Source organism: Ursus americanus, chromosome 12, assembly GCF_024610735.1.
Source record: "Ursus americanus isolate L20-20 chromosome 12, mUrsAme1.1.p, whole genome shotgun sequence".
Classification (NCBI taxonomy): Eukaryota; Metazoa; Chordata; class Mammalia; order Carnivora; family Ursidae; genus Ursus; species Ursus americanus.
Window position 1 is genome coordinate 69,621,563 of NC_142138.1, and position 24,823 is coordinate 69,646,385.

Sequence of the window (24,823 nt, forward strand, 5' to 3'; positions counted from 1 at the left end):
GACGGATCCAGAGGTTGTGTTTTCAGTTTGATTTCGCTATGTCGGGAAGGGGAAAAGGCGGTAAGGGTTTAGGCAAGGGTGGTGCTAAGCGCCACCGCAAGGTCTTGAGAGATAACATCCAAGGTATTACTAAACCGGCGATCCGGCGCCTTGCTCGGCGTGGGGGAGTCAAGCGGATCTCCGGCCTCATCTACGAGGAGACCCGGGGTGTGCTAAAGGTGGTCCTAGAGAACGTCATTCGGGACGCAGTCACCTACACCGAGCACGCTAAGCGCAAGACGGTCACTGCTATGGATGTGGTGTATGCCCTCAAGCGGCAGGGACGCACCCTGTATGGCTTCGGAGGCTAAGCTGCCGCTTCAGCTCTGCGTATACTTATGCCAACGGCCCTTTTTAGGGCCAACCATCTAGTCTTCAGAAGAGCTGGATACTTGGACTAGACGTTGGGGACCCTTGCTTTTGATAGTTGGGCTGGAGTCTGGGTCAGGTTTAGTGGGAGGTAATGGTCCCTGAAGCGCTAACTACCTGAACCCAAGTTGTTCACTAAAAAACTGCCCTCTTTTTTTCGCTTCCGGTGTGGTTCGCCCCCTGCCCCGTCTTAAGGGGCTACTGGTTCCAAATCTAAGCAGTATTTCCGTTTGCTTCTGGGTGCGCTGTCCTTCGTGAGTGTTGGGCTGCGGAAAGTAGAGATCCGTGAAGCCAAGAGCAAGGTCGAGTCCTCTGTAGCTCGTTACATTCGCTTGGGCGAAGTGGGAAGGCAGCCTACGGGCTTCCAATCCAGAGATGCCAGTTAGGCCATTTGATGGTTCTGAGCCTTCCAATTCATCTATTTCGGGTTTCACTTCCTACTTCTACCAAAGGAGGGTAGGGACTAGATGGCTTAAGGGCCCTCTTCAAAAGGGGCGGTGTTTTGTGATACGTCTTCTTACCCAAAAGGTGCAAGAGCACTTAAAATCAAGTCCAGTCATCAACCATCCAAAAGTCAAGGGAAATCTACGTTACCAGAACAGATGAGCTCAGCGCAGTTTTATTCTTTTAAAGATTTTATTTGGCCGAGAGAGACACAGCGAGAGAGGGAACACAAGCAGAGGGAGAGGGAGAAGCAGGCCTCCCGCCCGACGCGGGGCTCGATCCCAGGACCCCGGGATCATGACCCAGCCAAAAGCAGACGCTTAACGACGAGCCCCCCAGGTGCCCCTCTGTGCAGTTTTAAAACAAGTTTGAGATATTATCTGCTGAGTATTTTTTTTTGAAATGCTACATCCAAGGGAGAATTTAAGTCAAGGACCTAGGACATAACTATTTCAATGAAAACATTGCAAAGATACAGATGCAGCTTCTATAAAAGCCGAACAAACTATATAATCTTAACATCATGGAAGCAAGTCTTCAAGAAACAGTTAATTCAGGTATGTGACTTTTTCTGTTAGGGCCTGCTGTAGAGACCAGTAGGAATATACCCATCAGAAAGCACGATTTTTGACAAAGCAAAGCAAATTGTTGTATATCGATCGGTGTGGTAAAGAGCACAGTAAACCCTATTCTCTGCACTACCACTTCTAAATGGTCCCGATTTGGACGAAATATGGTAGGTCCGCATTGCTTATCCTTAAACTTACAGTTTCATAGGTATTATATTTGCAAGTAGAAATTTTTTCCAGCATTCTAGGCTTATAGTTTTACAGATAAATTTGGCTATGTATGTTGTTGAGAGAAAAAATACTATGTCAGCTCCCCACAGATAGGCTAGCTCTTCCTTTATTGGTCTCCACACTTGGCCGCTCTCATTAGCATCGAACACTCGAAGGTGCACTAGGTGTAAAACAGGGTGCTTAGCAATGGAGATGCCAGAAAGCCAAAGGATGAGAGATTTGCCCTCTCGGAGCTTATCAGAATGGGGAGGGAAAAGTTCATAAAATACATATATACTTACATAAATGGCAGACTAGCACTCGTAGCACCGGTTCAGTAGGATGAAAATGTAGACAATAGTTACCAGGGGAGTCCTACCACTACGGAAGTCACCGGCAGCTGGGAAATGGGAAGTCTTGGCTGTGGAGGTGGGGCTTGTGGCAAGTATCACCGTGTTTTTGTTTTTTCATTTTAAGGGCAATGTGGATTGAATAGATCTGATCCTCACTGAGCTACTCTGGAGGAGGAGATATCAAAAGTTTGAAGAGAACTCAAAGAATAATGGAAGGGGATGGGGAACATGTCCTTTGTCTAAACTAGCGGTTCTCAAAGTGTGGTCTCTAATCCAGGAACATCAGATCACCTGGGAACTTATTAGAAACGCAAAATCTTGGATCCCCCCAAACTTACTGACTGAGAAATTCTAGGGAGTAAGACCTAGCAATTTGTGTTTTAACAAACCCTCGAGGTGATTATGATACCCAGTTTGAGAACCACTGGTCTATGTAACAGTTTTTCTTTAAAGGAAACGAAAGTATTTAAGTCTGACTATATAGTGCCCCAATTTGTTTACCTAAATGTTAAATTTTGCTCTCTTTGGAGGGAAAAAAAAAACCACTAGGTGAATGATCCTAGTAAATTTTCTGTAGTACAAAATATTACAGGAGGAAAAAGGCAAACCAGCTTATTTCCTCGAAGCATTTGAGGCAAACATAAAAGACGTCTGAGTGAAAAATGTAGCCAGCTTGTTTTCCTAAATAATATTGGTTTGTGTTTTAATAGTATTGAATTTTGTAATCAATGGATATGTTTTCCTCTTCTCAAGTTTCTCCAAGCTATGGTCCTTTATCTCCTAATTATGCATCATCTTTACGATGATTTTAATAGTGATGCTTGTCCTCATTTTGTCTCCTTCATTAAATACTATTATATGGCATAACTGAATCTTCTGTTAGCTGTATCCAGCCTCTGCGCATTACCAAATTACAGAATACACACTCTGCATCTTTTTGCATCAATACATGGCTTTTTGTTATTGCTCTTAATCTTATGTACCAGTAAGGAATATCTGGCTACTTGATCTCTTTAATCTCCAACAAGATAATTTACTTCTCATTTCCACCCCTGAGTGACCCAGATGCTCTCTGCGAACCAGCCGTGGTTGCCATCTGTCCCCTCCCTGGCTGATTTCAGGACTTCCACTGGAATACGTATCAATGATTAGAGAACCCAGTCGGCAGGCCTACTTCCACAGGGAAGTAGAGGCACTTAAGTGTCCGGCCCGCTAATCAGTCCTCACAGTGGACCAGTCTAAAGTCTCACCTTTCCTTCCCAGGCTCCCTACCCATCTGAATAGCTGCAGGATCCTCCCAGAAACCCAGGCTAGCGGCTCTGGAGTCCTCTTTCACCACATTCTTATTTTCGTCCTTGGAAGCCTTTCACTCTGTACTTCCCATTCTAGCGATTGCTGAACATGCTATTTCTCTACTTGAGCCAAAAGAGCTGAACTAGCATTTACACAGAATGTTACTAGTATATATAAACATGTATGGCTGTATGGAGAATTACCGAAAGGTTTATAAAAATTTTAGAATGATTTCTCGGTGTTGGTTTTTCTTATATTTGTTGAACATTTCTGAATTGTTTGAATTTCTTAAAATAAGCATGTATAATTTCCCCCCAAACAATCACAAGATAGATGGTAGATAGATAGATAGATAGATAGACAGACAGATAGATAGATAGATAGAGATAGATAATCTGGGCTATATGAGCCATGACAAATCTTAGCTTTGCCAAAGTTCAGTTTTCTCATCTTTAGTGTTACTGAGAATTCCTGTCTTTCTCACAGGAATGTTTTAAGGATCACAGGAGATCTATGTGAAAGATTAAAGCCCTGAAATGACATAAAAAGAAACTAAAGCTGGTGTACTTATTGCCTATTTCACCCGATCTAGTTCTTACAGGCTCTATAACTGGGGGGGGGGGGGTAGTCCGTATAGGCAAAGTTTCGAGAGGATAGTTGACAGTGGGTAAAGACTAGGTATGAACAGGTTGGCAGGGCCATATTTTTCAGGATTAAACCAGAAAAATGCAGTCATCTTAAAGAATCAAATAGATTCCCCAGCTGAGGTGACTGTTGTAATGTGTTCAATGTGTTATTTAAGAATATTCAATTCTTGGGGTGCCTGGGTGGCTCAGTCGGATAAGCGTCTGACTCTTGATTTTAGTTCAGGTCATGATCTCAGGGTTGTGAGATTGAGCCCCACTTTGGGCTCTGCACTGCGCATGGAGCCTGCTTAAGACCCTCTCTCTCCCCCTTCCGCCAACCCTCTCCCTCTCAAAAAAAAAAAAAATTTCAGTTCTTCTGTAGAGAAATAAATTAAGAAGGAAGAATAATAAGATAATAAGTAATAAGATAATAAGATAATAAGCTTCTGAGACACTTTAAAATAGAGTATGTGTAAACACAGATATAGGAAGGGGTGGGAGGGCCAAGAACCATATTGAATATTCTTGAGGTACATGAGGTACCCAGTATTCAAGCCTTAAATCAGCCATCCATTGGTGAGACCTACTGTGGCCCAATATGTCCTCGGTCTGCCACACACAGGGAAATCCATAGCTTTTCTGCAGGTTGTTGGTGATCAAGTGAACACAGATCAGCTTCAGACACCTTCCATCCGCTGAGCCTCCTCGCCCATGCGCAGCTGTAACCGTTCTGACTGTAGCACCAGTGGGGACGGCTGATGCGGCAGATGGAGCCACGACAGATGATCTAGGTCAAGGCTGGACACCGTCACTGCACCCTCTTCTAAGTGTGCTGACCTCCCCCATCACTGTCCCCTTCCTCCTTGTTGTACGTGTTAAATGGATTCAATTAACTGTGTGATTTGATATATTTGTCTTCATTAGGCCTACGAGCCTTTCTGTTCAGTGAACTCTGGGATTGCCTGTCCGGTGATAGAGTGGGAAGCCGTGATTACAGTGAAGTAATTTCTTAGCACAGCAGCTATATTATAGAAGAGGGCTGGGAACAAGGGGGAAGAGACACAACCATGGCGTTGTGACCATCCAGATACCGCCCAAGGCAGATGGGCTCCTGACTCTAGGAAGCATATCCAGTTCCTGCGATAAGGCAGCCTTAGAGTGAAGCAGCATCCTGACTGAATAATGGCAGCCACTGAGGTCATCTGCCTCCATGTTCCTCCCCAAGTTTCTGACTCTGGTTTGGCTTCCTGTTTGCCTAAAGGGAGCTAATGAGTGAATCGGTTACCCTTCTCATCGGAAATTAAAAGCATGATTTCTAGAATCTGACTATTCGGGTTGGGATCTTAACTTCACCATTTAGTAACAGGGAAATGTTGGGGAAATTCCTTAATCTCGGAACCTCGTTTTCTTTATTAGTAGCATTAGGAGGAAAAGAATACCTACCGTGTCAGGGTTTTATGTGGATAACATGCGTTAATATTTACAAAGAAGTTAGCACTATGGAACTCACTGAATGTTACTACCTATTAATGATAACAATTATTATTAGGGTTTATGCATTTGTCCCTTCAGAGTCTGGTCAGTGGGATCTAGGTCCTCAGAGCCCACCCCCCCGCCCCAGCCTACCAACAAAATGAAATTTCTGAGCCTACAGAGCCAAGGACTAGGCTGGAATGGGGTGAGCAAGGGCCCAGGAGGTCATCCTGATGACCTGAGCGGCCACCAGCCCTTTATCTCCTTTTCTATGGCTTCGCAATGCAATCAGACGAAATGTAATAATAAGCTCTAAAACAGAGCTAAACACAATAACCAAGTAGCAAAGGAAGAGAGGAAGGGAAAGAGAGCAATCAAAGAAACAGAAACCTGAAATCAAAACCTGGCTGAGGAAAACTTACTCATAAGCTCAAAGTTTAGCCCTGAGCAGGGGCCCTGATGGGCTGGAGAGGACCCACTGCCTAAAGAAAGTTTGCAAGATCAGGAAACACCTGACTTTGTCCTCATCCTGATGTCTGAGAGGGACTGTGAGATTCAGAACCAAATAACCGGCCAAATTTCAAAGTTTGCCGATGTCCAGAGCCAGCTGTACCAAAACTTTTGGAAGACAAGTTAGCAAAAACTATTAAAATTACTGAAAAATGTACTCTGAATTCTATGCACAAGGATAATAAATTGCAGCAGTGTTTTTAGAGGCAAAAATCTGGAAAATACCTAAATATGCATTAACATGAGTCTGAGTAAATAAGAAACATCCATTAAATGAAAAACTGTGCATCCTTTAATAAGAACGAGGCAGATTGAGACAGAAGTTTATGTAGAGTTTACACAGAATTAAAGAGAGATGAACTGGGACAAAGGCCAAATATATATTTCTTATTGTACATCACAATACCATAGCTAAGTATCCTTAAAGAGCTGAATCTTAGAGAACCTTGAGAACGGGCAGCGGAGATTAGGGCCAAAAAATAAAGCCTAGAGATCTGGGTTGATTCAGGGCAAGTTGAGAGTGACCTTTTCGGGTGCAAGCTGGACGGAAGGGGGTCAGAGAATGAGAAACTGAAACCAGTTTCAGGGGCTGTTTTAAGCCATAGAGGGCCCTGGACAAGAATGGTGGCAGCAGGACTGAAGAAGACACTGGAAAAAGAGACGGTGATGTCAGGAGGCACGGAAACCCCTGGTTTCCCCAAGTTTGAAGGGGGCACTTGGGTGGAATTTAGATACTTCTCTTTGAATTGAGTTGTTAATTAAAGAATGAGTAATAGTTCGCATCTGTTGAACACCTACTATGTACCGTTTCAAATCCTCAGAACAACTCTACAAGGTAAATAATATCCTTATTTTACAAAGCCAGAAACTGGTGTGTATGCGGCTCCCATAACTTGGCATTCTCTGATACGCTACAGTGCTCCTGAATCTTACTACAATATTTGTCTAAAATTTTCACAGCACAAATAATATGAGGATCTTAATACATTTGCCACATTTGTTTAATAAAACCATCAAATATTGATGATGGAAAGGACCCCATCCGGTCCAATTTTCTCATTATATTTTCCCTCTAGCTCCGGGATAAAACTCGACACCAGCTTCCATTCCCCACCAGATCCTTAAGTGGCGTGGATGTTCCGGAGAGGCCTGTCCTTCGGGCCATCTCTTTGCAAGCTCTTCTCAGCACCTCCCAAGTGTTTCTCTAGCTTCTAGAGGCAGATGAGAGAATCCAGCTGGGCCTCTAGATGTGCGTCCAGATCCAGATTCCCAGCTGCCTGAAGGACACGGCTCCTCGCCCCTGCCCATGACAGCTCTGACCCCGTGGGGCTTGACGTGCGCCCCTGAGCGGCGCCCCTTCCCAGGCTGCCTATTCCCGTGAGGGTGGCATGATTCTCCTAGTCGCTCAGGCAGGAAGGTCTAGAGCTATCTTTGATTACTTCTTCCCACAACAACCGCCTCTGTCCCTTCCCCCATCCAGGCTCAGGCAATCTTCTATGTGCAAAAATGTCAGAACTTTCCCTCCACTCCATTGCCGTGGCTGGTTTCCTTGTTCTCATCCTCAGCACCGCTCATCTGCTATGTCCGTGTGGCCTCTGACCTGGCCTCCTGCCTTGGGTGCCGCTCACCTCTCACTCCGTTTGCGCTTGCACCCCAAACTGACCTTCTTTACACACAGCTCGGATTCTGTGACCCACCTGCTTAAGGCACTACCCTCTATTGGCTTCCCTCCCTTTCCTTGTTCTCTTTTATCCTCGTTTCCCGAACTTTCCTTCACTCCACATAGAAAACCATTCTATGTTTAAAGTACCTTTTTGTTTCTACGTATGATTACAAAATATATTAATGTATTTTAATTTATATAAATAGTATTGTTTTACATCAAATTCCATTTGTTATCTTATTTCCCTCAGACCTGTGTTTTTAAGATCTGTCCTTGTTAGGTGTCCATTTAATCCACTGTCTCTTCCTGCTTCGGAGCCCTCCATAGAGTGACTCCACCACATTTTCTCTGTCTACTCTCCCAGTGACAAATGCCCACATTGTTTCTAATGCCCCATCATCCTTGTCATGTACCGTGATAAGCTGGTGTGAGAAGTTTTGAATAAATATTCAAAAACAGAATTGTTGGTTCCTGGCATGTGTATCCCTAAATTGGCCTAAGAAGCACCAGGCTGCTCTTCAGAATGGCTGCCCTGGTCCACACCCCACCAGTAGGGCACCAACCATCGAAGCCCTCTGTCCTGGCAAATTCTTGGCCTTATTCAGCTTTCCAGTATTTCCCAGAGTATCCAGAGTAAAGTGACATCTCCTATTGCTTTAATATGCCTTTCTCTGATTACCAATATTTATTTGTTTGTTTATTTTGAGAGAGAGCGTGTGTGTGTACACAAGTTGGGGGGGAGGGAGAATCCTAAGCAGGCTCCGTGCCCAGTGTGAGCCTGACACAGGGCTCCATCTCATGACCTTGAGGTCACGACCTGAGCCAAAGTCAAGAGTCAGACGCTTAACCAACTGAGCCACCAGGTGCCCCTTTTTACTAATATTTCTGAGCATCTCTACATATACATGTTAAATATTTTGCTTCCTCTTCTATAATCCTTTCCCTTATGCTGTTTACAGAATAAAATTTACCCCTCCCTGGGTCAGCATGGTGACCCCCAAAAAGACCCCCAATAAGCTGGCCTTAAAGTCTCCACCACTGAAAATTCCTTTCCCGTTCCTGGCCTTGGCCCGCCCTGTGGACTGGCCACCACTCACAGTTCTCCTTTTTCTGGTTCCTCTGCCTGGACTAGACTCCCTACCTCAGCCAAGCTCTCCTATAGGAAGAGCTCCCTGATTCCCTCCATTAGAAGGGACCTTTCCCTCTGAGCTTCCGGAGAACTCATCTGAACCTTCTCCGTCACCTGCCACTGCATGCCTTCCATTATATGCATGGCTCCTCACACAGCTGAAGAGCCGATTCCCATAAATGCTGCAAACTCATACCCGTGCTTCCAGGCATGAAGCAATGCTGGGATTCCTGCTAAATAGAGTAATAATTTTTAATTTCAGTGATGATTTTACTTTTCATAATTTTCTTTATTGCAGTGGTTTTCAGTTGCAGGTTGTAACCCATTAGCAAGTGGTAAAATTGATTTAGAAAACAGGAACTGGGGATGCCTGGGTGGCACAGTTGGTTAAGCATCTGCCTTTGGCGCAGATCATGATCCCAGGGTCCTGGGATCGAGTCCCGTATCGGGCTCCTTGCTCGGCAGGGAGCATGCTTCTCCCTCTGCTTGCTGCTCGCCCTGCTTGTGCTCTCTCTCTCTCTCCTCTCTGACAAATAAAATCTTAAAAAAAAAAAAAAAAGCCCACCCTGCCTCCCAGGGTTTTTGTGAAATTGAATGAGAGGTGAGTGAAAAATGAGCCGTAAGCCACCTAGGAACCTGGACCTGGATGCTATTACTGCCTGATCCACACTGTGTAGAAGCTGGTCGTGTATTTACAATTATTCATCAGTTTTTATGTGTGTCATGATTGTGACTTGACATGGTTGTAACTTGGACTTACCTCAATTCATATTAATGTCCCTAATATTTCCATCCTTGATGTTAATGATCTATTAACACTGACTTACGACCACATGTAAGGTTCTTTTCCAAGCATTTTGTGTGGACTGTATGGTTTGTTTTCATCCTCACAACATTCCTGGATTAGGTGCAATTATGATCACATGAGGAAATGGAGATCCAGTCTTTTCTCTTTGGAGCCTCTCCCTGGTTAGGGGTCAGGAGCCCTGGTCCTACCCGTAAAGGGCCTCAGGCTTCAACTCCAGTTTGTAGCAGCAAGGACCTTGGACTTTGTTTTCTATCCCCTTTCTCTCCTTTGCCATCCTTCCTTCTCTTCCCACCTCTCCTAATGGGTAATTAACTCTCTGCTCCTGGTCCCCCTATCAAGTCCCCCGAAAATCCGATTAGCAGGGCTAAATCTGAGGTCTTTGGAGATATAAAGACAGACATTCCTCCCCAGATCATCTGCATTCAGCAACGGATTGGGGGTGCTGGTGGGGGGATAGCTCAGGGAACTCTTTTCTCAGTTACTATCACCAGGAACAAGTTTTCCAGACACTCTGCGCACGGGCAGTTTCTTGCGCCCATGTTCCAAAACACCCCCCGAGGACCTTGGAAGTTCTTTGCAGAGGTCCAGCTCAGACCTCCTGTTGATCTCTAACTGCTAGGACCCCACAGCTGGGGCATTTTGTTCCCAACTTTCTCATGTAAGAGCCAAAGGACAGGCCCCTTGGCAAGCATTTCCTGACTGCCCGTGGTGTGCCTGGCACTGCCTGGGTGCTGATGCCACACGGCTGAACAAGAGAGGAAACAAGATGATCTTCACCTTGAGCAATGCTGCCGGCCTACTGCTGAGGGCAAAGGAATGGGTGTAAGTAGGGAGGGGCAAGGAGGGAGAGGCAAGGAGAGGGCCCAAGGAGATGAGGGTGAAGAAGAGATAGGGAAGGGGCGCTACATAGGGCTGGATCTTGAAGAATGAGCAGGCGTTCCTGGGGCTACAAAAAGGGGGAGGACAGAAAAAATTCTAGATAGAAAAAATGGAATGTGTGAAGACATCTATACTTGGGGATTGCAGATGCTCTGTGGGGCTGGAACTTACTTGTTTGGCTGGCAGAGCATCTGCAAGCTGGGGAGGCTCTGAGAAATGCCAGGAACCAGATGTATGTTAATTCTCATTGGAATCTTTTAAATGTAATAACTGTTAATAGAGTAGCTAAAATTAATTGAATGTTTATTCTGGGCCAGACACTGTGCTAAGTTCCTTATAGGAATTGTCACTTTTAATATTTCCAAAAACCTATTAGCAAGATGCTATTGTCCCCCTTTTACAAATTGGAAAAGTGAGGCCTACAGAGATTTGCCTGCTGAAGTCATCATCTCTACTAGTTATTAACCTCCATTGCTCTGAACTGCCATGCAAAAGAAGGTAGACTTTAACCTGAAGGGAATGGGAGGGAGGTGGACAAAATTAAAACACCAGAGTGACAGGCTCAAAAAAAACGCTCTCTAAAAAAGATAGCTCTCACACAGAGTGAAAGCTTCGCAGGAGGGCAGGGTCTAGCCCGGATGCTTGATCCTCCAGACCAGAGTGGGTGGGGGCTCAGTTAATGCAGGGACCCTGGATGGATAGAGAAAGGGTGATAGAATTCAAAGTCAGAACGTAGATTTGATAACATTTGGTGCCTCATGAAATTTGGACAAAGGGCCAGAGGAAGGAACTTCTGCCCTGAACAGACTGGGGGATGAAGGTATCTTTCAGCAAGACAGGGAACATGAAAGGGGGAAAATAGCATTGGGAAGCAAGTTGGTGCACTTTGAGAAGATGAGCGTGAATCGCCTGTTACCTATCCAGAAAGACCTGGCCACCTGGCAGAAACATTGGTGTACAGCTCAAGACAGGGGGCTCAGCAAAGACAGCAGTTTGGGAGCACTTGAGGGAGGCAGTGATATGGCAAGCAGGAAACCCATGATCTCCTTTGAGTTGGAGGGAAGAAAAAGCCAAGGCCAGCATGGATGAAACCAGGAATATGGGTGGGCCTGGCAGAGAAACAGGAGAACATGAGAAGGTTGAGATGGGGATGTGGAGAAGGATAAGGTTCACCAAGAGGGGGTGTGAACCCAGAGGCCAGGTCCTTTCCCAAGGAAGCAAAGGTAGTGTCAACAGGGCCATACCACGGAGCTTACCTATACCACGGAGCTTACCTCTGGGCATGCGCACACAGCCACTACCCTAAGGCAGATTTAAATCTGAACAAAAACTGTTTTTCACTTCTTAAAAGTCCCAGGTTCAGGGATGCCTGGGTGGCTCAGTCAGTTAAATGCCTGCCTTTGGCTCAGGTCATGCTCCCAGGATCCCGCATTGGGCTCCCTGCTCAGCGGGGAGCCTGCTTCTCCCTCTCTCTCTGCCTTTCCCTCTGCTTGTGCGCTCCCTCTCTGTCAAATAAATGAAAAAGTCTTAAAGAAAACAAAAAACAAAACCCCCGCAGGTTCAGGGTAGACTCTTCCGGCTACTGAGCTAGAGATGTAGAAACGAATTATGACAGAAAGAACATTTGTTTACCTTGTCCTTAACTCTTTTAACTCTCACTGAACAGTAGACAATTAAGTACAAAAATTATTAAATGTGAAAACTGACATTTTAAATCATTATCTTGTATTCATGTACTCAGTTTGTGCTGGTCTCCTAAACAAAGATTTGAAAGATGGCTGAGAGGGAAGTATTTACAGTAACTGGAACACAAGGTTTTCTTCTATTCCTATCAACAATGCCACTAATTTCCCTTTGAGGTTCAGACAGGGAGATTTCCTGGAGGTTAGAGGTGCTCATATTGGTAAATTAAAGCAGGTGTGATACTGGGGGCAAACACAGGATGTGGAGGACTGACACCTGTAACCAACATCACAGGTCTCAGGGTCTGTTCAGCCACTCCTGGGCCTGAGATGTTGTACATTCCACACCCCCAGAGCCTTGGATTGTACCTCAGAAAGCCCTGCTTGTCCCTGAAAGGTTTGCCGTAGGTAGATGAGATGGTGCCTGCAAAGATGGTGCCCTCCCACACCTCTAACAGTTACCACTTCTGAACTCAGAGTACAGACCCCTGACCATGGATCTACCCTGCACGGAGGGTCTAAGCAGGGAGTCAGGGTCTAACTAGGAACCTGGTGGCACGCTCTGGAGATTGCTGTGACCCTGGAGGAGGAGCCACTGTCCCTACAAAAATACACCGGTCTCCCGCTTTGGACACATTTCAGGAGAGGCTACAGGAGCTTTAAAAAACTAAGTTTCCTTCCTTTCCCTTGTGAATTCTTACTGGAATGTTAACTTGTCATTGTGCTGCAACAAAACAGAAAACCTAAGTCTTGAGGGCAAGGAAGTGACCAAATTTAAAGAGGCGTCATCTCAAACCTGCAGAGCCTTTACATCCGAGCTCTGTGGGGGGGCTCTGCAGGACTCCGTGCCATTCCGCCTCTGCTTCCCCTTTGCAGTGGTCCAAGAAGCATCCCGAAGCCCCACACCCTCACTATCTCCTAATTGTGGGGAACTTCATCGCCCAAAGGACATGTTCTGTCTTTATTCTCTCTTCCCGAGAACTTTCACTCAGAAGCCGCCCGTCAGTCCTTTCTCTGGGTAACCTCTCCCATACCTGAAGAGCTCCAGTGTGTCTGAAGAAAACAGATAATACCAAGTCTGGACAGAGACACCAGACACCAGTCGAAGCGTTGAGAGAGACCTCAGAACACACGGGAGTCTCACTCCTGCTCAGGCAGAGAATGGACGAGGGCCCAGCTCAGGCCAAGTCTCTTTAGGTCAGGTAAATCTCTGCCTCTCCTGCCCTCCCAAATTTGGCTTAGAGGTAGAGCATGGGAGGAATTATCCTACGGCTAAAGTGAGGGACTTAGGTATGCTCAAAGCTCGGGAATCCCGAACTTGACCCGGCAGAGGTCGGGCGACGCGAAGGTGGCGATTTCCCTCCCCAGCCGGAACGCCGCGCCCCTCGGGGCCACTTCCGGGGGGATGTGGAGGCCGCCGGCACGCAGCGACCGCCGCGCCGGCTCCCCCCACCCGCCCGCGGCCTTTCTTAAAAAGCCAGCCGGGGCGCGCTCGGGACGCCTCGCCGCCTCTCGAGCCCGTAAGCCCCTCCTCTCCTTACAGTTGACGACCCTGGGTCACGGTGGAGCCCATAAAGACGCCCCTCACCCCCCGGCCCAGAGGGGCCCGAAGAGTAAAGCGAGCACGCACGGCCGTCTCCGGGGGTCCTGGCGGCCCCGGACAAGGAAGCCAGCCAACTGGGCAACCTAGACACGGCGCGTGGCCTCTACCCCGCTCTAACGTCCACCCTCCCGCCATAGGGGAGCGTCCGCCGAGAAAGAGCCGACGACTAAGTGGCACAGCTTCTTCCGCGTGCTGCTGTGGGTGGCTCTGAAAAGAGCCTTTAGATAGGATGGAACCTCGAGCCGAGCGCTCACTTAAGCCCGCTCCCCGCGGATGCGGCGAGCCAGCTGGATGTCCTTCGGCATGATGGTGACGCGCTTGGCGTGGATGGCGCACAGGTTCGTGTCCTCGAACAGCCCCACCAGGTAGGCCTCGCTCGCCTCCTGCAGCGCCATCACGGCCGAGCTCTGGAAGCGCAGGTCCGTCTTGAAGTCCTGCGCGATCTCGCGCACCAGCCGCTGGAACGGCAGCTTGCGGATCAGCAGCTCGGTGGACTTCTGGTAGCGCCGGATCTCCCGCAGGGCCACGGTGCCCGGCCGGTAGCGGTGCGGCTTCTTCACGCCGCCCGTGGCCGGCGCGCTCTTGCGGGCCGCCTTGGTGGCCAGCTGCTTGCGCGGGGCCTTGCCACCGGTCGACTTGCGGGCGGTCTGCTTTGTGCGAGCCATGGCGAACCAAAACACCAGCTCACCAGCGCAGCAGCAGCGAGAGTAACGGGACCTCCGCCCGCCGCAGCAGTCTTTATAGGCACCGTCTTTTTCCGATTGGGCGGGACAATAATTGAAAGTCCCGCGCTGGCTGTCCATTGGCTGTGACGTCACACGCCCTGGCGTCACCCATTGGCTTGGGCAGAATCCTCCCTAACCCCGCCCACCCGCCTCGCTTTTTCTACTTTCCAGTTTGCCTGCAGTCTTCCGTACCTTGTGTTGCCTTTCTTTTCGGCCGGCGGGGCGGGGGAGGGTCATTTTGGTTCGCGACCGTGTCAGAATGTTGTTCCTCCTCAGCCCTTCCCCCCCCTTAGAACACGGTACCCCCCTTCCTTCCCGCGCTGTCTCCCCAATTCAACCTCAATCTTGCGTTTGCCCCCCCGTCCCCCAAAACGCCTTACCTTTTAAGAGCCCCCCCCTGGTTCGTCTGACGGACCTTTCTTCCCGCCTGTCGCTGGTTTTCGGATTGGAAGGTTGTCTCACCTCACCCCAAGACCCCCATCCCCACCGCCTCCCGAGCGCGAGATCTCGCCTCCAGAAACCCAAGTGGGGACCTGCGCCTCCGCTGCGAAAGCGGTCCCTCCCTTTTGCTGGACTAAGATAACCCGCTCAGTTAAGCCAAGGACCAGGTCCGCCCCACTCCCGGAAACTGCCCGCTCCCCTGCCGGCCGGGGCTGCACGTGTGTGCTGGGCAAAGGCCTCGGGAACTGGGGAAGCTGCGCACTCGGCCCCCACTCCTGAGACGTGGGTCGGGGGCGCCTAACGGTACTTAGGAGCGAATCGGCCGTGGCTGCCCCCAAAGAGGTCTGGCTCCTCCACCTGCCTCGTCAGCCCTAAGGTCTGCGACCCACGAGACACAATAAAGAGGGTCGAACGCTCAAGGTTCAAAGAGGCGAGCAACGGGGAAGGAGCAACCCCCTCCCCTCCCCGGGGCTCGGCCTACGACGGGCGAAAAGGGCAACGGAGAAAACGGACTACTGTAACAGCTCTTTTATTTGAGAAAGTGGGTGGCTCTGAAAAGAGCCTTTGATTTCACAGGTGCCCCCTTCGAGACCAGGGCGGGCTGGGCTTCCTGACGCCGGCCTCACTTGCCCTTTGCCTTGTGGTGACTCTCCGTCTTCTTGGGAAGCAACACGGCCTGGATGTTGGGCAGAACGCCGCCCTGGGCGATGGTGACTTTGCCCAACAGCTTGTTCAGCTCCTCGTCGTTGCGGATGGCCAGCTGGAGGTGGCGGGGGATAATGCGCGTCTTCTTGTTGTCGCGGGCCGCGTTCCCCGCCAGCTCCAGGATTTCCGCCGTCAGGTACTCCAGCACCGCCGCCATGTACACCGGCGCGCCCGCCCCCACCCGCTCGGCGTAGTTGCCTTTGCGCAGCAGGCGGTGCACTCGGCCCACCGGGAACTGCAGGCCAGCGCGGGACGACCGCGACTTGGCCTTGGCACGGGCCTTGCCTCCTTGCTTGCCACGACCAGACATGACAGCGACGCTCGCCGCGAACAACTCCCACTTGCCCACCGAGAAAGTCGCCACACAGCCCGCCACTTCACCCTTTTATAGGCAGAACCCGGATTGTCTACGGAGCGCCTCCATTGGCTAATGAAGGTCGTTGTCCTGACGGCCAATACGGTGGCTCGGCCAGAATCCGCTCATTTACATAATCTCGTCCCCGCGCAGGAGCGCCGCCGAACACGCGCGAATCACGACGCAGCGTAACCAGAGCCTTAATTTGCCTACGGCCTCTTTAAGTACTGAGGCGCTTCCGGTAGCCTGGGCCTCCCTGCGCTGTTTGCGTCTGTGGTCCGCTCTTGCTCTTGTCTGCCGCTCGTGCTTCCCGCTATGCCCGAGCCCGCAAAGTCCGCTCCCGCGCCCAAGAAGGGCTCCAAGAAAGCGGTCACCAAAGCCCAGAAGAAGGACGGCAAGAAGCGCAAGCGCAGCCGCAAGGAGAGTTACTCCATCTACGTGTACAAGGTGCTCAAGCAGGTGCACCCCGACACCGGCATCTCGTCCAAGGCCATGGGCATCATGAACTCCTTCGTCAACGACATCTTCGAGCGCATCGCCGGCGAGGCTTCCCGCCTGGCGCATTACAACAAGCGCTCGACCATCACGTCCCGGGAGATCCAGACGGCCGTGCGCCTGCTGCTGCCCGGCGAGCTGGCCAAGCACGCCGTGTCCGAGGGCACCAAGGCGGTCACCAAGTACACCAGCTCCAAGTGAGTCCCTGCCGGGACGCGGCGCTCGCACGGGTCGCTGGCCGCTTCACTCCAAAGGCTCTTTTCAGAGCCACCCACCTTCTCGCTGAAAGAAGCTGTTTTCTCTACTTAACATTCGAAATTCCTTCTCTTTTTATACCACTTACTTTTATTTCCTTAATATCAGCCTTTTCCTTTGGAAGACCAGAAAGGAACGCGAGGTGGGACCTGATTTAGCATGGTGGAGAGCTAGGTAGTGTACGTGTATTCTCTCTGAAAAGTAACAGCTCTAACAGTGAAATGGTTAGCGATGCGTGGCAGTCAACGGAAGTCTCAAGATTGGAAAAATTCGTGTTTAAGGATTGTTTATTGTAAGGCAATTAGATTGGATCTGCACTTTTTAATTGCACTTTTCTTGTTCTGGAAGATTCATGTGTTTGTAAAACTGCACAGCAATACGTTTGAAACCACGCTCATCACCTGTAAGTAAACCTTTACCATGTATCTCAGTCTCTTCGTTATGTCGTTGAAGTAATTTCTAGTTTACATACCTCTCCTGTCCCAGTTTGGTATTCCTTTCAGGTACACTGAATCAGTATGTATTTACTGCTCAAACTGGGGACGTTAAATTGTCAGAATGAGATAATAAAAAGGCCACTTATCTATAATCTGTTTTTGCTCACGTGTTGAGAAGTACACAATTCTCCATATTGTAGTTTTGGTATTTTACTATCTGGATAAGGAAGGAAGGAGGAAAGAGGGTTTATAGATGCCCAGGGATTTCCAGAACCTGGGCCTGCTAATCATAAAATGTCCAGAAACTTACATTGTTAAAGCTTTAAGTCTTAAAAATGTTTGTCACTTGCTTGGAACAGTTCATTCACTTCCACTCTGAAAATAGAGGCACTAATTATTAGAGAATAAAAAGGGCTTTCTCCATTTTAGAGACTAGATATTTAAAAGTAGTGCTTCTTGAAACAGTTCAAAGGCCATTCGACCCTGAATCAGTCAGTCTATCCCTAAAGTCACACACCTTTCCACGGAACCCAGATCATGGGCACTGGGGTGAGAGGCAAGGATGAACAACTTCTGGAACGCTCCAGCTGATTCATATGTTTGATAACCACTGGCATTCTGACTGTGTAGTTGCCATTTACTTGGTCAGAGCCTGTTGGCAGTTTTCAGTCACCACCCAGACGCTTCCTTTTTCCTAAATTGTCCTTTCTCAGATTGTTTATAATACTACATACAAAATTAGTTTCATTTATTCCCTCATTAATTCAGGGCACCAAATATAGCCTAGGAGTTTGCCTTTCTACCTTTATTGATAAGTGTTTGGAAATACATTTTAAAGAGGTTAAGTGAGAACAGAAGATAAGGTACTAAAATAAAGGTGTAAAACTAAAACTTCCTGAAAAAAATGTTAGGCACACTGCAAGTGTCCTAGCTCATCCCCTTGGGTGTACTTTTTTTTTCTCCTGTACCTACATAAAATCCCAAATATTATCCTCCAGCATGATTTTTATTACCCCCTGTCTGCCCTGCCCAATTAAAGAACAATAACTTATTTCCTAGTATTCTACTGAATCCATCCCTTCTTTCCAATGGTTAGACCTCAGGAAACATTTTCCTGCTTTTGCACGTGCCTTTGCTTGAATCTACTAAGAGATTAGTCAGAAGGCTGAAGCGTGGAGATGGGGAGGAGAAAAGAAAATAGGGGAAGGTTTGAGTTTACAGGGTAGGAATATAATGAAAACATTTTAAGAAGCACACAGGATGTTGGGCAAATGCCGTAATTACATGTTGGGGAGGTATCGGTAGGAAAGCCAAAAACAGGTGGAGGTGACTCAGTGTAACTATATTATCCATCAATAATTCCCTTTTGCACCAAAATTTACACTTACAAGTGTGAAAGCAAAACAGACATCTGTTCAGGCTCCACTATGAGAATCTGTGCACCCCATTTCCTGCAATAAAGGAAATGAGGGAAAAACATTTTGCACCCTCAGATAAATAAAACATGCTGGGGATGCAGCAGTAAACAGAGAAGAAAAAGGCCCTGTCCACATAAAGCTACATGCTAGTTGATGGATGGTGAAAACAAGCAAATGAAAGAAATGTATAATCGTATAATATTCAGGGAATGATACGTGCTATGAAGTACAACAATATGGTATACAGTGTGGACAACAGGTCTGATGAGTTAATATTTGAGCAGATAGTGAGCCATAGCCTATCTTGGAGAAGAGTATTCTAAGAACTGGAAAACAAGTGCAAAGGCCCTGAGGCAGGCACAAGTTTAGGGAGTCAAGGAATAAGCAATGCTACTATGGCTGAAACACAGCCAGCAAAGGAATTATCTGCAGAGAGACGAGATCAGGGAGATAGTTGGGGGTCAGATCATGTAGGCCACAGAGAGGCCTCATAGGCCATTGCAAAGATACTGTCTTTTATTCCAAATGAGTTGGAGTGCCTTTGGATAGTTTGATCAGAGTAATGACATTAATTGACTTTTTTTTTTAAAGCTCACCCAGGATGCTATGTTAAAAAATAGACTGTAGGAGAGCAAAAGTAGTAGCAGGAGAGAGACAGGTGCTGTTGATGAAGGAAAGACGTTAGGGTTCGAAGCCGATGGCCAAGAGAGAATTATTTTTTTTTTTTAAGATTTTATTCATTTATTTGACACAGAGAGAGGCAGGGAGAGAGGGAACACAAGCAGGGGGCGTGGGAGAGGGAGAAGCAGGCTTCCCACTGATCAGGGAGCCCAATGCAGGACTCGATCCCAGAACGCTGGAATCATGACCTGAGCCAAAGGCAGACGCTTAACGACTGAGCCACCCAGGTGCCCCACAAGAGAGAATTCTTGAGAAGTCTTTGGTGCAAAAAGGTGATTTTATTAAAGCACGGGGACAGGACCCGCAGGCAGAAAGAGTTGCACCGGGGTCATGAAGAGTGACCTATTATATACCCTCAAGTTGGGAGGGGATTAGGGATAGCATAAGTCTCTAAGGAATTTTGGAAGCAAGGTTTCCAGGACCTTGAGGGGGCTAGCTACTGCTGGGAAAAGGTCATTTATTACCGTCTATTAAAACCTTAGTCATGAGACCCTTCAGATGTATATCGGTGGGCCATATGCTTGGGGGATGATTGCCAACACGTATCTTGGGGGGTTTAGAGATAAAGGAAATTTCTAAAGGAATTTTTATACACTAAAGTAGACTTACAGGATCCTGGGGAGGGCAGGGAGGGGCTCAGGCCAGGATTGCCTTTTGCTCTTAGCGAAGTATTAACATCGAGGCGGTTGAGTCCCTAGAGGAGTGTCACTCCGCCTGTTTCAAGGACTTGTCCATGGGCTGTAGGTAGTAAGGAAGTTTAATAATTTTTCTTCTGCCTTTGTTTCCCACATCAGTATCAGTGGAGATTTGAGAAGCAGTGAAGATATATTTTAATTGAAACTGATGAACATAATGTAGGTTATGACAGGAGAAGAATAAAGAATTAATTGCAGGTTTTTGGACAAAATTGTGAGACACCTGGTAGCTATCCAAGTGGAAATATCAAGAAGGAATCAGATAGGAAAGATCAAATTCCCAAATAGGAATATGAAATATGATAATCTGGAGTTCAGGGAAGAGAAAGGGGGTAGGTGTAGAAAGCTGATTCTGGCTCTTTTGTAGATGATCTGCCATCTCTTTCTGAAAGCACTTAGAGTCACTGTAACATGTCAAGATATGTTCTTTCCCTGGAAATGACTTAGCTTTGGTCTCAGTATTTGACTAAAATCCCCTATCCAACTTCAGTTTCAACCTCAGACTGTAGAAGACAGAATAACTGAATGTCTAAGCCATTGTGATTTGCGTATCCTTGGACTAGTGCAGGCACTTAAGTCACTCATATCCTTAATGAGTAGAGCAAGTACGATGAGCAAGAGATAACATTCAGAGTTCTAGTTAACAGATGATCACTCACGAACACACATCGGCCCTTTAATGAGCTGAAACATCTTATAGGTTCATGTTAAAATTGCATCAGTTAACATAGATTTATTTTATTGCAAAAATAAAATGGATGATAATGTCTATGAAAGCTGTTTCTGTAGTATTTAAAATCTTTAATCACATTTTTAAAAAATTTCTCAAGGATAGGGAGTCCAAACCTACAGAAAAGTTGAAAAAAATAGATCTTCAACCATATCTTTATCTAGATTCACCAACTGTTACTATTCGCTGCATTTGCTTTAACACTTTTCATGCACATTTATACATTTTCTGAACAATTTGAAAATAAGTTGCAAACATCTTAACTTCTCCCTAAACACTTTAGCATGTCTCCCTTAAAAATAAAGACATGCTCCTATATAACTATATACCATTGTTATATGAAACAAATTTAATACTGACTTAAAAATATTAAGTTATGCACAATCCATATTCAAATTTCTTCAATTGTGAAAAAAATATCCTATATATAGCTGTTGTATTAGTTTCCTATGGCCTAGTTGGAAATAAACTTTGCAGTTGTAACAAATTACAGTTGATCCTTGGACAACAACAGGTTTGGGGCACCGACCCCTGACAGTGAAAAATCTGCATATGAATTTTGATTCCCCCCAAACTACTATAGCTTACTGTTGGCTGGAAGGAAGCCTTTCTGATAACATCAGTCATTAACACATAGTTTGTATGTTATATGTATTGTATACTGTTTTCCTACAATAAAATAAGCTAAAGAAAATATTTTTTTTTTTTGAAGATTTTATTTATTTGTTAGAGCGAGAGAGAGCACACAAGCAGGGGGAACAGCAGACAAAGAGAGAGGCAGGCTCCCTGCTAAGCAAGGAGCACAATGTGGGGCTCAATCCCGGGACCCTGGGATCATGACCTGAGCTGAAGGCAGACACTTAACTGACTGAGGCACCCAGGTGTCCCTGAAAAGATGTTATTAAGAAAATCATAAGGAAAATACATTTAGAGACCTGTGCTGTATTTATCAAAAAATGTGTACAAGTGGACCTGTGCAGTTCAGGTTCTTCAAGAGACAACTAACTGTATTACAAACTTTGTGGCTTAAAACACAGATGTAGGGGCGCCTGGGTTGCTCAGTTGGTTAAGTGTCTGCCTTCAGCTCAGGTCATCATCCCAGTGTCCTGGGATCAAGCCCTGCATTGGGCTCCCTGCTCAGCAGGGAATCCGCTTCTCCCTCTGCCTCTCACCCTGGCTTGTGCTGTCTCTCTCTCACTCACTCTCTCTCTCTCTCTCTCTTTCTCAAATAAATAAATAAATAAAATCTTAAAAACACACACACATACTCTCTTACAGTTCTGGAGACCAGAAGTACAAAATCAGTTTCACCAAGTGGAAACGAAGACGACTCTCTCCAAAGGCTCTAGGGGGAGACTCCATTCCCATGCACTTTCCAGCTTCTAGAGGGGCCTTTCTCTGCTCATGGTCCCTTCTTTCCTCTTCAAAGCCAGCATCATATCATCTTCAAATCTCTCTCTGCTTTCATCACCTTTTTCCTCTCTTGACCTTTCTGCTTTACTCTGATAAGGGCCCTGGTGATTACATTTGGGGCTCAACCAAATAATTGAGGATAATCTTCCTATTTCAAAATCGTATCAGTAAAGTCCCTTCGCCATATAAGGTAACATTAACAGATTCTAGGGACTTAGATGTGGACATATTTGGGGGCCATGTTCAGCTTACCACAGATGTTGACTACTGTTATAGGTTGAATTTTGTCCTCTAAAAAGATATATTGAAATCTAATTCCCCTTAGAATATGGCCTTATCTGGAAGTAGGGTCTTTGCAAAGATGTACAGGCATACCTCTGAGATATTGTGGGTTAGGTTCCAGACCACCACAGTAAAGCAAATACTGCAATAAAGCAAGTCAAACGAAATTTTTGGTTACTCAGTGCATATAAAAGTTATGTTTACACTATATTGTATTTTATTAAGCGTGCAAAAGCATTATGTTAAAAACCCCCAATATATATATATATACACCTTAATTACAAAATATTTTATTGATAAAAAATGCTAACAATCATCTGAGCTTTCAGCAGGTAATCACTGATCACAGGTCACCATAACAATAATAATGAAAAGTTTGAAATAGTGTGAGAATTACCAAAATGTAATAGAGACACTAAGTGAGCAAATGGTGTTGGAAAAATGGTGACAAAGGACTCGCTCCACACAGGGTTGCTACAAGCCTTCAATTTGTTAAACAAAACAAAACAAAAACCACAAGAAACAATATCTGTAAAGCCAATGAGATATGCCTGTAATCAATTTAAAATGAGGTCATTAGGGTGGGCCCTAATCCCATGTGACTAGTGTCTTTAGGGAAACGTAGAAACACACAGGAAGAAAACTGTGCCAGAAGCTGGAGTTATGCTGGCACATGTCAAAAAATAGCTGGAGCTAGCAGAAGCTGAAAAAGAAGAGAGGATTCTCCCTGAGAGCCTTCAGAGGGACAGGACCCTGGCAATACCTTGACTTCAGATTCCTAGCTTCCAGAACTATGGCAGAATAAATCTCTGTGGTTTTAAGCCACTCAGTTTCTGGTCCTTTGTTATGGCAGCCCTGAGAAACTCATATGAATACTAAAATTTTTAGTGATAGAATTACATTAAGTTTATAAATAAAATCTCAGATTTCTTTAAATCTTGGAACTTCCTTTTTGATGGTAATATTAATCTCTGGTCCTGGTGAAGTATTGATTTTAACACTTGTAGACTTAGTCCAAATGTGCATTTTGAGTACCTCTATTTTTTTCTTATCTACCCCATTTGGATCTTTGAGACCCTTCAGGACAAAAGGTCTATCATCTTTTATGCTGGGAAATTATGTTATTATGTCTCAAATATTTTAAGATTCGAACTAGTCTAAATAAAAGCATGTCAGATAAACGGGCCTAACTTGTCTGATGGTACAGCAGGGCTTCGAGGTTGGCTAAATTCCATAAGTGGTTCAGTTCTCTGATTCTCCCCGACGATGTACCTTCCTCTAGTGTTGCCTGTAATTCTTCTTTGCCTTCACACCCACAGAACACTCCATCCTCCTTTGCTCTTCAAAGCAAAGAAACTTTTTTCCCAAAAGATAAAAGCAATCTGTATTTCCTTACTCAGCTACTTCAATTTCTGAAATGTTTGTGCTAATCAGTCTAGATTCCTGAACCAGTCAATGTGCAAAGGGGTCTGGGATTACACTTAGCCAATCAGGCCAACCCTGTAAGATCTGTTTTCTGGGAAGCACATGTGACAGTGGTTCTCAAATTTGCCTGCCCATTAGAGTCACCTGGAGAGATGTTTAAAAGTACCCCAAGTGCAGACTCTTCCCCAAAACACTTAAATCAGAATTTCTGGGAGTGGCATCCAAACATCAGTATTTTTTGAAGTTCTCCAGGGGATTACAATGGACAGTTTGGAGCAGCACATAAGGGTGGATTCCTTAATGAAAATCAGGATACTATTAGAAAAACAGAAGGAGAAAAGAAAATGCTACATAGTCAATAATATATATTATAGGACTATCAACTACTAAGTTGTATTTCATGACAAATACATAAGAAGAAATAGTCTTGACCACTTTAAGGAAACATGAGAAATCGTCTGGAAGAATTCTTTCAGGTGATAGCTTTCATCCCCACTGCGCTGTTTGTGTTTTTTTCACTAAGGCCTACGTGCAGCTCTCATATTGCCAACTCCGTATATCCACTCGCGTATCAAAAAGCTTCTCAAATTTAAATCGGAACTCTGGATCACTCTTCAATGCCCCAACCCACACCTCCCAGTATTCCATCCTAGTTAATAACACCAGGTGTTCAGGGGCACCTGGGTGGCTCAGTCAGTTAAGCGTCTCTTATTTTCAGCTCAGTCATGATCTCAGAGTGGGGCGTGCAGAATCAGTCCTGCCTCCGGCTCCCTGCTCAGCAGGGACTCTGCTTGAGATTCTCTCTCTCCCTCCCTGTCTGCCCCACCCCACACACACACTCTCAAACAAATCTTTAAAAAAAAAACAAAAAAACCACACAGCACCAGTTGTTCAAACCAGAAACTTAGGGGTTTTGCTCTTACATAATCTTACTCCTCAACAAAACCTATTTTACCTCCAAAATGTAATCCCAATTCCAACATATCAAACCATCACCATCACTGTATTCCAATCCAAAGTGTCTAGACTTCCTGGTGGTTCTCACACTTCAGCACCTTTTGGAATCACCCAAAGGGTCTGTTAACACAGATTATCGGGCCCTGAAATTCTCACTTT

At 46.1% G+C, this 24,823-nt stretch overlaps 4 protein-coding genes across 4 annotated transcripts; 2 read left to right on the forward strand and 2 right to left on the reverse strand.

The window, feature by feature from the left end:
• LOC123779217 (histone H4) lies at positions 1–402 on the forward strand. Its single transcript, XM_045777145.2, has one exon. The coding sequence runs from the start codon at positions 39–41 to the stop codon at positions 348–350; it is 312 nt and encodes a 103-aa protein (XP_045633101.2). The 5' UTR covers positions 1–38; the 3' UTR covers positions 351–402.
• A 13,156-nt stretch (positions 403–13,558) lies between these two features.
• LOC148109231 (histone H3-like) lies at positions 13,559–14,474 on the reverse strand. The gene has a single exon (XM_087865758.1). It carries the CDS (start codon positions 14,451–14,453, stop codon positions 13,905–13,907), a length of 549 nt encoding a protein of 182 aa, XP_087721884.1. The 5' UTR covers positions 14,454–14,474; the 3' UTR covers positions 13,559–13,904.
• An 855-nt stretch (positions 14,475–15,329) lies between these two features.
• On the reverse strand, positions 15,330–15,957 carry H2AC18 (H2A clustered histone 18). Its single transcript, XM_045777140.2, has one exon. The coding sequence runs from the start codon at positions 15,829–15,831 to the stop codon at positions 15,439–15,441; it is 393 nt and encodes a 130-aa protein (XP_045633096.1). The 5' UTR covers positions 15,832–15,957; the 3' UTR covers positions 15,330–15,438.
• A 142-nt stretch (positions 15,958–16,099) lies between these two features.
• On the forward strand, positions 16,100–21,811 carry LOC123779214 (histone H2B type 2-E). Its single transcript, XM_045777141.2, has one exon. The coding sequence runs from the start codon at positions 16,192–16,194 to the stop codon at positions 16,570–16,572; it is 381 nt and encodes a 126-aa protein (XP_045633097.1). The 5' UTR covers positions 16,100–16,191; the 3' UTR covers positions 16,573–21,811.
• The last annotated feature ends 3,012 nt before the right edge of the window (positions 21,812–24,823 follow it).

Coding starts and splice junctions, on each gene's coding strand:
- LOC123779214 (XM_045777141.2), top strand. CDS start 16,192: ATGCCCGAGCCCGCAAAGTCCGCTCCCGCGCCCAAGAAGGGCTCCAAG.
- LOC148109231 (XM_087865758.1), bottom strand. CDS start 14,453: ATGGACAGCCAGCGCGGGACTTTCAATTATTGTCCCGCCCAATCGGAA.
- LOC123779217 (XM_045777145.2), top strand. CDS start 39: ATGTCGGGAAGGGGAAAAGGCGGTAAGGGTTTAGGCAAGGGTGGTGCT.
- H2AC18 (XM_045777140.2), bottom strand. CDS start 15,831: ATGTCTGGTCGTGGCAAGCAAGGAGGCAAGGCCCGTGCCAAGGCCAAG.